At 35.3% G+C, this 12,483-nt stretch overlaps 3 protein-coding genes across 3 annotated transcripts; 1 reads left to right on the plus strand and 2 right to left on the minus strand.

Moving 5' to 3' along the window:
- Nucleotides 1-26: 26 nt before the first annotated feature.
- Nucleotides 27-637, minus strand: LOC116109694. Its single transcript, XM_031395918.1, has 3 exons — nucleotides 565-637; nucleotides 384-472; nucleotides 27-299 (listed from the first exon to the last, which is right to left on the minus strand). Exons 1-3 carry the CDS (start codon nucleotides 586-588, stop codon nucleotides 152-154), a joined length of 261 nt encoding a protein of 86 aa, XP_031251778.1. The 5' UTR covers nucleotides 589-637; the 3' UTR covers nucleotides 27-151.
- A 2,460-nt stretch (nucleotides 638-3,097) lies between these two features.
- On the plus strand, nucleotides 3,098-5,286 carry LOC116109721 (COBRA-like protein 4). The gene is made up of 6 exons (XM_031395947.1): nucleotides 3,098-3,261; nucleotides 3,363-3,442; nucleotides 3,571-4,027; nucleotides 4,116-4,263; nucleotides 4,354-4,631; nucleotides 4,724-5,286. Exons 1-6 carry the CDS (start codon nucleotides 3,198-3,200, stop codon nucleotides 5,005-5,007), a joined length of 1,311 nt encoding a protein of 436 aa, XP_031251807.1. The 5' UTR covers nucleotides 3,098-3,197; the 3' UTR covers nucleotides 5,008-5,286.
- A 186-nt stretch (nucleotides 5,287-5,472) lies between these two features.
- On the minus strand, nucleotides 5,473-9,258 carry LOC116109720 (protein COBRA-like). The gene is made up of 6 exons (XM_031395946.1): nucleotides 8,857-9,258; nucleotides 7,910-7,989; nucleotides 7,288-7,744; nucleotides 6,795-6,954; nucleotides 6,437-6,714; nucleotides 5,473-6,093 (listed from the first exon to the last, which is right to left on the minus strand). The coding sequence occupies exons 1-6, from the start codon at nucleotides 8,957-8,959 to the stop codon at nucleotides 5,801-5,803; spliced, it is 1,371 nt and encodes a 456-aa protein (XP_031251806.1). The 5' UTR covers nucleotides 8,960-9,258; the 3' UTR covers nucleotides 5,473-5,800.
- Between the last annotated feature and the right edge of the window lie 3,225 nt (nucleotides 9,259-12,483).

Genomic DNA, 12,483 nt, shown 5'->3' on the forward strand with positions numbered 1-12,483 from the left:
ATAGAACATGTTTTTACAGAACAGGATTGGATAAAACTGCGGGACTTTAATTACTATAATCTTTGAAACAAAACAACTAAGATTTGTTAAACCAATGATATTACAAAGTTGATGATAAACTGTCCAGAATGTTCCATAATAAACATAATATTCATTTATCTTCGGAGAAGAAGTGATTTATTGAAGGCATAATTTCAGGACGGCGGGTTCTGAGGAACTTTCGCAGGCCATGCTCTGCATACTTTTCTCCTTCCTCTTGATTCTCAAGCACTCCCATGGTACGATGAGCCTTGTTTATTCTGCAAAATCACAAAAAAGGGTCAATCAAATTTCGGCTCAAAACTGCTTCAAAAATTAACTTAAAAGTATACGAATTTATTTACTTGACATCCGGATTTAACAACATGTTTCTGGTAAGCTGAAAGATGCACATACTGGTCACAAATGTCATGGCGCCCAAGAGAGGATAAATCTGATTCAATCATCACCAAATAAACATTATAATTAGAACTTAATATCAAATAAACATTGATTAGACTAAGTGGGTTTAACTGCTAAGCTTACCTCTGGCTTCATCCAACGCCCCATGGCAAAGTTTTCTTGTTTCTGAATTAAGGTAGCAGACTTTATAATATAAAATTTCTCCGTACGTTATATGTTTGTGCTGTTGGGTATATATATAATTACAACGTTTGCGAAAAGGCCTGCCAGAGATGGAAGACCAAGGTTTTTTCAGTGGGCTGCAAGAGGGATCAAACCTTTGACTTGAACTCAAAACCAGGGGCCTGGCCTCTTGTTTCTTTAACTTCGGTAACTTTTCAAAAGACCCGATAAGCAACAGCTGACAAGTTTTTAGCTTTATCTTGATTAGAAGAATGTTCAAAGTCTCTTGGAACTCATCCAATAAGAGAGCTTTCTTTGGTAATGATAATGACTAAGAAAATTTGTATCAGGAAGTTCGTTAGAAGTATCTTCAGATTATGACATTCTTCTCTAAGGTTATTATTGCAAACTTGCCAAGAGTCACCCAGGCCCAACTACATAACAATGTGTTACCTTGATTTCTTCAACGGTGATTAAAAAGTAGAGTAAACGACTTTTTCCCACCCAAGGTTTGCTTTAATAACACTTTCCCACCAAAAATATTTCAAAATACCACTTCTCTACCCAAAGTCTATATTCTATTAATACTCAAAATATACTTCACTTTCTCAATCGGCGTTCGACAAATTACCAAGAGTCAAGCTAAGAGGGGTTTTATAGAGTAGAAGCCCGTAGGTCGAATAGTAGTGACCGATTGAATATTCGCTATCGGAATCAACCACAAATCAACTAAGAAAAAAAAACTATAACTTTGTATTGGTCAGCAATCGACAAGAGGTTTTGTAGAGAGGGGACCAGAGGTTCAAATGGTGGTAAGGAGAGAATTTTCGCCATTGGAATCGACTTTGGATAGTAACGGAATATTAACTTTGGGTGGGAAAGTGATATTTTGAAACTTTTTAGGTAAAAAGTGTCATTAAGGCAACCTTGGTTGGGAAAAAGACGTGTACTCTTAAAAAATATGACAAATTAATATTTAGAAAAAAGAAAAAACAACACTGTTCAGTAACATCTTTCACATAAATTGAACCCAACCCAGCCCAGTTCGGTCCAGCCCCTAGTTAGCTGGGCCAGTGGTTCCGTTTGCAGATACAAGCGTATAACCATCTAGGCTCAAACACGAATGAACATTTGAAGGAGGTAGCTGATAATTGATCATCTTTCTTTTATTTGCAGTAGCTTGAAGCAATGTCATGCACGTAGCTGTATGGAAAGTAGAAATTATATGGGCACCATCTGTTTTAGGATTGTTTAATGTTCACACACAACACAAGAGAAGACAGTCATTGCTTCACTTTAAATCCAATTAAATTTGAAAATTAGGTTAGCCTGTATTTATTTAAATCAGCTTCTCTGAGCAAAAATCCCACATAGAATTGAGAAAATGTGAGTGAGAATTGCAGAGATACAGTTAAGACGACTTTAATCGATCAAATAACTATGCACGCAATGTGGCCTTTGTCTGAAATCTTATACAAAATCTATGATGTGAACTTAAGCAATAATATATTTAGGTACGTAGTCTTATTTGAGTGAGAAACCGAAGAGATTTCCAGACCAAACGCCAAAGACTGCAAGAAGAACATTATATATATATGTAAAAGATTATGTAAGGAACTTGAGTGTAGAAGCATGGGGGCAATTAATTAGCTGGAAATGAGATGAAATGTCTTTGTAGTAGAATGCGACTCACTACTTGTCCCACACCACTGTTTACTTCTCTACAACTCTTTCCCTACACATCATCGCTCAACATAAACGTGGACAATAATAATAATAATAAACCCTACTTTTGTTCATACAAGAAACTAGAAATTAAGTTAGTTGGCAACATCTACATACAGTTACAAGGAAGCTACCAGTTTGCTTTTCATTCAAACTGAATCATGCCCTTTCTCCATGGATGGCAACTTTGAGATCATATGATATTAACCCATTTAAAGATGTTACCAAACAAGATCTTCAGTACCATCATGTTTCTGTAAGAAGTTCTTGAAAGACATCTTCCCATGTATTCCAAATTAAGAAGAGGTCCAGAGGAGTAATTCAAAAGCATATTTCTATGATCAAATAAGGAAAAAAATTTAATGTAGTGTCACCTTCTTTAATTGCCTTAATCGTGTGATTCTTAATGATTAAATGAGTGAAAAACTTTAAGGAAAGATAGATTAATAGAAGGAAATCTGTAAACCGCCAAATTTTCAACCTGTCAGTGTGACAGTGTCCCCTTCAAGCAGGAGTTTCGCTGAGATGTAGTGCTCATATGACAGTTAAAGTCTCCATGTTATTCTCAACAAGTCATTGCTTCAAGATATGGGAAGCTGACACAAAGCAATGAGATGAAAGAAAATTTTACAGGTATGTAACAACTAGTAGGTAAGCCATCTCTAGGCTCTAGAAGATTTATTTGGTACAAATCTCTTAGCTTTCTTGTACACAAACATATATAGCCCATCATATTCACTTGTACCCCATTACATTTCGTTGCTAAACAACTCTAAGTGAGGACTTTAAATTCAAGAAATCTGCAAACAAATTCTACCATAGTTGCTTCAGATTAATATATTCCATTATCGTTTAAACGACGGTATTACATGGCAGCAGAGATGAGATTTATCATCTCAGCTTGCTTCTTTCTCATGCTATTTTCTTATGGAGGTACAGTTTTTCTCCTAGATTTTTATACTCTTGATTAACTTGGCTCTTACCTCTCCCTTGCATGTTTATCTGATGTTGTTATTGTTTTGTGAATATTGCAGCTGCATATGATCCCTTGGATCCAAATGGAAACATAACAATTAAATGGGATATCATGTCCTGGACAGCGGATGGTTATGTGGTGAGTACTGTCTCAAATCATACTTGAACAAAATGGTTCAATGAGCTCATATAATCAAGATATCTAAGTTTAGCTTGGCAGTATTTTGCTAAGATTTGTAAATTTTGTTGTGAAATTAACTTTTCCAGGCTACGGTAACAATGCACAATTTCCAAATGTACCGGCACATCATAAGCCCTGGCTGGACCTTAGGATGGACATGGGCAAAGAAAGAAGTGATATGGTCGATGGTGGGGGCGCAAACCACTGAACAAGGTGACTGCTCCAAGTTCAAAGGGAACATTCCTCATTGTTGCAAGAGGAATCCCACAGTTGTGGACTTGCTTCCTGGTGTCCCTTACAATCAACAATACGCCAACTGCTGCAAAGGTGGAGTTGTGTCATCATGGGGCCAAGATCCTGAATCTGCTATCTCAGCTTTCCAGGTGAGTGTTGGCTTAGCTGGTACTTCAAACAAGACAGTAAAACTTCCCAAGAACTTCACTTTATTGGGTCCAGGACCAGGGTACACTTGTGGCCCAGCCAGAGTTGTTCCTTCCACCAATTTCCTCACAGCTGATCGCCGCCGAAAGACTCAGGCCCTGAGTAAGTTCTGTTGCTTTACATGATTTAAATCTCATCCTAGTGATTCAATTACACTGGCTAATCATCTTAGTTGTTGTGTTGTCTACAGTGACATGGAATGTGACCTGCACTTATTCGCAGTTTCTAGCCAGGAAAAACCCAAGTTGTTGTGTCTCTTTCTCATCTTTCTACAATGAAACAATCACTCCTTGTCCTACTTGTGCATGCGGTTGCCAGAACAAAAATTCTTGTGTCAAGTATGCCATTATCTTCAATATCTTCAATTCAACTTCTCTTTATCAGTCTGCAAGACAGGTTAACTCGACTGATGAATTATGGTGATGCAGGAGTGATTCGAAAATTCTGAACATGGTGGGAATAAACACACCGAGAAAGGATAACACTCCATTGTTACAATGCACGCACCACATGTGTCCTGTGAGAGTGCACTGGCATGTCAAGCTCAATTACAAGGACTACTGGAGAGTGAAGATTTCGATTACAAATTTCAACTATCGGATGAACTATACACTGTGGAGTCTTGCCGTCCAGCATCCGAATCTAAACAATGTGACACAAGTTTTCAGCTTTAATTACAAGCCTCTCCTTCCCTATGAATCTATAAGTAAGTTCCCAGAATTTTGTTTGCATCCTTCAAACTTCAGGACATCTGTTAAATGATAGTGGTTTAACAATTCTGTCACTTTTAATATGCAGATGACACAGGAATGTTCTATGGAATGAAATTCTATAATGACCTGCTAATGGAAGCAGGGCCATTAGGAAATGTTCAGTCTGAAGTGCTTCTTCAGAAGGACAAAAACACTTTCACTTTCAAGCAGGGATGGGCGTTTCCAAGGAAAGTATATTTCAATGGTGATGAGTGCATGCTACCCCCACCAGATACATATCCATATCTGCCAAATTCTGCCTATAGAAAGCTTCTCTCATTCTCAACATTGATTTCTGTAGTGCTATTCGTCTTTATAGCTATTTGGTAATTTTGGTCCTCAAGCTTGAAACTGTGAAAGAGAGTTAGCATTCAAGTTTTGAAACGAAGGTTAACTTGGACACAGAATTGGGAGCAGAGGTTTAAAACCTGAAAATTCTTTGGAGGAATCATAACGTTAGCATTGTGCAAAGAATTATCGAATTTGTGAGTAGACAAATTATATATGTATCATCTATAGTGAATCTCAGAGAATTTTTTTTGGTGTTTGGGCATTGTTGCTGTTGGATACTTCTTCCTTATATTGCCAGAACAATAGGCATCCAGAACATAATGTGCCATCACAAAAAGGCTTCTCATTTCTCCCTCAGAGCTAAATCAACTTAGCAATTACTTTTCTCAATTAAAATACAGAACTGACCTCCTTTACTTTTATTTAACATAAGATTTCATTATGTTGATTTTGAATTAAGATAATGCAGAAACGAAGAGAAAAAGGAGAGAATATAAACAGCAAGGTAACATATGCATTAATTAGCTCTAGTTTCTCTGATTAGTTCTCAATTATGTTACAAATGGAATATACATCTAAAATGGAAATTCTACAAAGTAGACAAAATTAAGCACAAAACAAACATCTAGCACAACGACTGGATGGAGCTGAATGGCTGTGAATTCATCCACCAATGCACAAACCTGCAGTTTTTGGGACAATGCCCTTGAATTGCTGGAGCCATTGCACTCGCGGATGAATGTCATATTTGGCTTGCATTGAGGACCAGGGTCAAACAGTTCGGCTTTAAAGTTGTAGAATCCCACGTTTTGTTGAGAGCAGGGACGGGTGTTTACGCATACCCATATAAGAATGCCAGGGTTGACAATAAAGTAATGAATAAATTAAGTGGGGAGACAAACAAGAAAGAACTCGCGTTTGGCAACCATGGATAGGAATCAGGAGGTGGCATGACACAATTATCTCCATTGAAGTAGATCCTTCTTGGAAATGCCCAACCCTTCTCGAAAGTAAAGGTTGACTTATCCTTTCGGAAAAGTAGCTCTGATTGCACATTACCCAAAGGACCGGCTTGCATGAGCAAATCATTGTAAAACTTAAACCCCCATAGCATGGCTGTATCATCTGTTGAAAATTAAAAAATGAATAAAAGTTACACTCTTCAATCCTATCGGGAAAACAAATGTTATACAATTCAATGGAGAACAATGAGATGCAACCTTAAGTGCCATGTATCAGTTAATGGCTTTATTCACAAAAAATGAATAAATTGTTTGTATATACTATCAGTCTGTGTATTAAACATTATGCAACGCATCAGAACCTAAGAAAACAGTCATTCTCTTCTTTATTTCCAATCAACAATGATCTAAAAAGAATGAAATGACATTCACATTGTCTGAAGAATAAAAAACAGCAAAGAATGCAGAAGCAAACATGAGAAATCACAAGAAGGGATCAAACTTACTTATAGCTCCATAAGGAGTTAATGACTTGTAGTTAAAGCTGAAAATTTGAGTCAGATTGTCGAAGTTGGGATGTTGGACAACTAAGTTCCATTGAGTATAGTTCATATTGTAATTGAAATTTGTAATTGTGACCTTGACTCTCCAATACTCCTTGTAGTTAAGTTTAACATGCCAATGCACTCTGATTGGACACATATGACTTGTACATTGGACGAGAGGCGAATAGCTGTTGCTTTCCGAATTTGACAACACTGAAGCTAAATGAGGTGTTTTAGGTCTGTACATGAATTACAGAAATTTAGAAAACAATTAATAAATATACGTTTATGTGCATGTATGTTGGCTGACAGAACTTACTCTATACAGCTGCCAGACTGAGTGTTGTTATTTTGGCAGCCACAGGCACATTTTTGGCAGGGCACTATTGTCTCATTGTAGAAGGATGAAAGTGAGACACAGCAAGTGGGAGTTTTCTGAGCCAGGAATTGTGAATATGTGCATGTAACGTTCCATGTCACTGACAAAAAAGCGGGAATTAGTTGGCTAAAACTTCCATACAGATACAAGTTATGAGGAAAAAAAAAGCAGTAAAGAAACTAAATAAATATGCATTCATGTAAAGTTCCTGAAAACTTCTTGCCACATGTGATTGGGGAATATTACTGGTGGAACTGAAACAAATGTCAAGCAAGAAAAAGCATAGCTATTGACACAGGTTTCTGCATCTGATGTCTAAATAATAGAATTACCACATACAAGAACAGTTCAGTCATTCAGAACAGAGTTACGGTAAGAAACCTCAGTTATTTTTTTTCTGTAAAGAAATTTACACCTTTTTCCAGTAACTTACTCAATGCTTGCGTAACTCTTCTTTTATCTGTGCTAACAAATTTGGTAGGTCTAACTATTTTTGCTGGACCACAGGTATAGCCAGGCCCTGGTGCCTTCAGGGTGAAGTTCTTCGGCACTCTGACTGTTCTATTGGAGGTTCCAGCTGAACCTACACTAAGCTGAAATGAACTCGCAGCATTAGCTGGATCTTGCGCCCATGAGCTTATTACACCCCCTTTGCAGCAATTTGCAACCTGCTGGTTGTAAGGTGTTCCTGGTAATAAATCAACAACTGTTGGATTCTTTTTACAGCAATGTGGAATGTTTCCTTTGAATTTTGAACAATCCCCTTGTTCCGTCGTTTGACCTCCCAACATGCTCCATATTACCTCCTTTTTTGCCCATGTCCACCCCAAAGTCCATCCTGGAGCTTGAATGTGACGGTATTGTTGGAAGTTGTAAATCGTAACAACAGCCTGTTCATTCCATCAAGAAGCTGATAAGATACTTAACCCGAGCAAAAGGACAACATAAAAGCTTACTAGTTGATTTAGTGGGTACAAGAAAGATTATCAACCGAAATAGTTCCAAGTCAGAAACAGGTTTAACGAAGATGAATAAGTAGAATCCAGGATACTTACAACATAGCCATCTGGAGTCCAACTCATGATATCCCATTTAATTGTGATGTTTCCAGTTGGGTCAAGTGCATCATACGCTTCTATAAACAAAAACGACCAGCAAAAGAAAGCTTTATTATCAACACTCTGCATTAATAGCTTAAGTGGATGAAGCCCAAAAACGTATATTCTCTACTTCATAAAACCAAAATTCCTCTAATTCAAAGGCAATTAAATATATCCACAGAAAAAGAAAAAATATTCTATGAGTAATTATGATAATAGAATGTATAATCCAGTACCAACCAAGTTTCTATCATGAACCTGGAATCATCAATCTCTAATTACTCCCATTATAATGGTATCTCAATCAGATTATCAAGAAATCATATGAATAAACCAGCAAGAGGGAAATTTAAATGCAAGATCACAAATTAAGTCCACAAAAAGAAGTTAAGAAAACAAAACAAGAGAATAAAAAATAATGTAAACTGCCCTTTAACTATGTGATTATCATGTCCCCAACTAAACCTTGAAAGAGAAAATAAAGGTTTAATCTTCATTACATCTTCATGTCCATCAAAATGACAAGAGCGAACCTCATTCACATATGAGACAGAAATTATTCTCCAAGCCACATTTTCTGTAAATATTAAGCAAATTGACATCTAAAATTGATTCAGTTTAGAAAGTTTTTGAGATGAAAAGCTAAAGTTCAAAACTTTCAACCACAAACCACTAACATAAGCATCAAAAGAGACCAGAGAACAACAAAAGCTCCACGTTTCAGATGATTAAAGAAAACTCACAAAACACAAGAACCATGCATGCCAGAAACGCCATTATAATGAAACCCAAAAAGAGAGAGAGAAAGAGAGACCTTAACAGAAACAAACCCATCGACACAAACAAGAAACAGATAAAGATTACAAATTTCGAAACATTTTACAAACAAAACAGAAGCTCACCTGTAGTAGTAAAGCTCGCACAAAACAGCAGATAGAGAAGCAAAATAAAGCAACTAGTAACTTTAGTGAACAATCTTGAACTGGATATGAACAAAAACTCCATATTTTCCTGCAGATTTTCCAATAATCTTATGCAAAACGTTCTTCCTCTCTTGCTTTGGCTCAAGACTCAAGACTTTCAACACGCACACAGAAAGAAAAATAAGCTGTTGGTGACAAGACTTTTGAAGACTTAGACAAGTCAGTTTCAGAACTCAACCGGCCTTTTAACCCCAGTTTTACGCACAAATCTTTTATATATAATATTCGCGAGAAAACAAAAATGCGGTTGCTTTTTCTCAATACCATTAAAATACAAAGTGAAGTAAGGGAAGTACATGGAAGTGGCTGCTAGTTTTGAGTTTTCCGTTTGGTTTATATTAAAAATGTACAAAAAAGGAAGAGCACTACAGGCTTAGCTTAATTTACAAGCAATTATTTCCCTGAAATAAATTACAGCTGAAACCAGATACATGACAGTTGGTCATCTTGACGATTGAAAATGACAAGTGAAACCTGATACAGAACATTCTGGATACGGCTACACTGGGAGTTTTGACCGGGACTTTATAGTGGAGGTGGTGGCTGGTGGTGGTTTGACTGTTTTTTTTAAAAGTGACAGTCTTGTCGTTTTAGAATATGAAATATATTTTATCCAGCGTTGTGTAAGGGTAAATTTCATTTTATTAATTGTTTTTGTTAAATGTCATGAATCATGATGTGCTTTGTTTGAATCTAAGCATATATCATAAAATTTTTGATAACAATGATCATGATGTTTGTATAAAGAATGGGATGTTTTAATTCATTGATTCTTATTAAAGATTTTACAGGTTTTATATAGGAGTTATACATTCTATTGACTTAATTATATCGGTTATATATAACACAATATACTGACATAATTCAGAGACTATAAAATATAAAAAATATTATGAGTATCTTAAATCTGACAAAATAAAAAATCACAAAATATTCAGAAAATCTTAACACTTTCTCTCTGATGTTACATATGCTTAACTTGTCTAAATCTTGTGAGAATATACATTTAGATTTTTCCTATAGAATTACAGACTTTATATATGAAACATACAATCTATTAAATCTCCTAATTATATTAATTAAACAATAATATCAATATATCAATATTATTGTTTAATTGATATAATTAGGAAATTATAGAATATATGGGTGCGTTTGGTTTAATATTTCTATTACTATTCCCAATCGTATTCCCAAAATATTTGTTTGTTTAACTATTTAAGGAATACTATTATATTTTTTTAATTACTTTTAGTCCCCTTAAGTTTATTAATTTCATTAAGTACCCCAGGAAAAAAAGTTTAAAAATTAACAAAAACACCCCCACCCACCTATAGTTGTCAGATTCCAACAACCACCATCGGTGGTAGTTGAAATCTATCACAACGGCCTACAAACGACCGGAAGTTGTCGATCATTCGCTGATCTAACGACCATATCTTTGGCCGTCGTTGACGGCAAGATCTTGCCTTTTGCGACCGTTGACAGCCAAATCTGACCATCGATCTGGCCTTTTCCGGCCAGATCTGTGGTGGATCTAGCCAGAAAAGGCCAGATCGACGCACGTCAGGCCTGATCCAACCGGTCTGCGTCATAACGCCAGATTTCGGCTAGATTCTGGCGGTGACGGCTTTATATATTAGGGTGTTTAGTTAAATTAGCAAATCTATGAGTTTTTTTTATAAATTTTTAAATTTTACCTCGTACTAATCACCCTATTCAACTATCTAATACGATTTATAAAATTCTATCCAAAATAATAAACCAAACGTATCCAAGAATATTATGAGTATTCTAAGCCTGACCAAATAAGAAGATTAACAAAATATTAAAGAAATCTCACACATGATCCATTTTTAATTATATTTGTAAATAGATAAATATAAATAAATAGAACTATGAAGTATGTAATAACCCTTATATATTAATTAATAAACCTTGTGAAAAATTTAATTGATTCGATTTTAAGTATGAGAAGCTGTATATTTTAAGTAGTGGTAGGCATGTTAAGTAATGGGTGTTTCTAAATATTTAAAGATTTACAAATCTTTTACAAAGTCTTTGAAAAAATCAAAATTTATGAAAGAAACCAAAAATCCTTTAGAAAATAGAAATAGCTTGTCTTTGTTTCCCTATTCAAAATATATATTTGTTTCAATGTTTTTAAAATCCAATCATATTCTATTCAATTCAAAATATTTAGATTTTTTTAATCCATAAGTTTGTTAATTAAACTAAACACTTCGACAATAAAAAATTATAAATTAACAAAAACACTCTCATTTACCTATATCTTATCGGCCGTCACTATTGTAAAATGATTAGAATAAGTAATAATAACGCACTACCGGTTGAATTTAACCGATAGTATGCAAATTTAATATTTTTCAACTAGATGTGATTTAACTGTTGGTGGCCATATCTGACACGTACATCTTTTTCCACCCTGTTTCTTCCCTTTACCGGATCTTCCAAGCCCAAATCTCCTCAATCACGTCGCGTGACCATTAATAATTTAATATTTGCCAAACCATACATTAAAGTTTCGAATCATTGAATTAATTTTCACAGATCAAATCATGTGATATGAGTACGCGGTATTTGGATTTGTTGTAATTGCTAAAGATCTACATGTTTTATAGGGAAATTTTTTGGTACATATAGCCATGGAAAATGCACACATAAGAAAAGGCAGCTGAAAGAGCTCGGAAACAAATTGTCAAAACTCTTTAACTAGGACAAACGATACAACAACTTCTTTTGCACTTTTTTTGGAGCAATTGTACGCTCCGTGTGGCACACTTTTCATATCTTATCTTATTTCATTATCATATCTTAAAAACTTCTCAAAATTTAATCATATTTTTAACAACAGTCAAGATATGGTCGTCAACGACGGTCAAAGTTGGTCAGACATAACCATCAACAGTCAAATATGTAGCTGTAGATCTAATCGAAAAAGATCAAATCGACGTACTATTGGCTAGATCTAATCGGTAGTGTGCTATTACAACAGATTCCAACCACCTTATGACGGTGATGGCTGGTTGTCAGTAATACGTGGGTGGATAAGGGTGTTTTTATCAATTTATAAACTTTTATTATTATGGGTGTTTAGTTAAATTAACAAACCTAGAAGGTTAAAATAATCTAAATATTTTCAGAAAATGCTATTAAAAAATGTATAAAAAAAAATTCTTAGAATACTACTAAACTCAACTTTTTCCAAAAGACTAATATAAAAAGTGCCAAAATGGTGAACCAAACGATATTTTTTGTTTTTGTTTTAATTTGACAATGATGTTGTGTGGGTATGAGGAAGGTAGAGGGTGTCACGAGTGTGGATGGTGCGAGAAGAGATGGTAAAAGGGTAAAAAAGAATCTAACACGGTCTCTCAAGTTTGAATCTCCTTGATGGTAAAATAGTAAATGAAAGATCTAACATGGTTTCCAGAGTTCGAGTCCTAGTATGAGCCAAAAATCATATTAGGCCTAACGAGACCCAATAATGAAAAAAACACTTTACGGCCTAGTGCCTTAGCCCAA

Source organism: Pistacia vera, unplaced genomic scaffold (assembly GCF_008641045.1).
Source record: "Pistacia vera cultivar Batoury unplaced genomic scaffold, PisVer_v2 Contig588, whole genome shotgun sequence".
Taxonomy (NCBI): domain Eukaryota; kingdom Viridiplantae; phylum Streptophyta; class Magnoliopsida; order Sapindales; family Anacardiaceae; genus Pistacia; species Pistacia vera.

What these genes read in the sequence shown, in the direction of transcription:
- LOC116109694 (XM_031395918.1), bottom strand. Translation starts at nt 588, where the DNA reads ATGGGGCGTTGGATGAAGCCAGAG. An exon ending in GGCGTTGGATGAAGCCAGAG is followed by an intron (nt 473 to 564) that starts GTAAGCTTAGCA and finishes TGATTGAATCAG; the next exon opens with ATTTATCCTCTCTTGGGCGC. An exon ending in TTGTTAAATCCGGATGTCAA is followed by an intron (nt 300 to 383) that starts GTAAATAAATTC and finishes GTGATTTTGCAG; the next exon opens with AATAAACAAGGCTCATCGTA.
- LOC116109721 (XM_031395947.1), top strand. Translation starts at nt 3,198, where the DNA reads ATGGCAGCAGAGATGAGATTTATCATCTCAGCTTGCTTCTTTCTCATG. An exon ending in CCGAAAGACTCAGGCCCTGA is followed by an intron (nt 4,028 to 4,115) that starts GTAAGTTCTGTT and finishes TGTTGTCTACAG; the next exon opens with TGACATGGAATGTGACCTGC. An exon ending in CCTTCCCTATGAATCTATAA is followed by an intron (nt 4,632 to 4,723) that starts GTAAGTTCCCAG and finishes TTTAATATGCAG; the next exon opens with ATGACACAGGAATGTTCTAT.
- LOC116109720 (XM_031395946.1), bottom strand. Translation starts at nt 8,959, where the DNA reads ATGGAGTTTTTGTTCATATCCAGTTCAAGATTGTTCACTAAAGTTACT. An exon ending in AAGAGTTACGCAAGCATTGA is followed by an intron (nt 6,955 to 7,287) that starts GTAAGTTACTGG and finishes CTTTTTTGTCAG; the next exon opens with TGACATGGAACGTTACATGC. An exon ending in CAGTCTGGCAGCTGTATAGA is followed by an intron (nt 6,715 to 6,794) that starts GTAAGTTCTGTC and finishes ATTCATGTACAG; the next exon opens with ACCTAAAACACCTCATTTAG.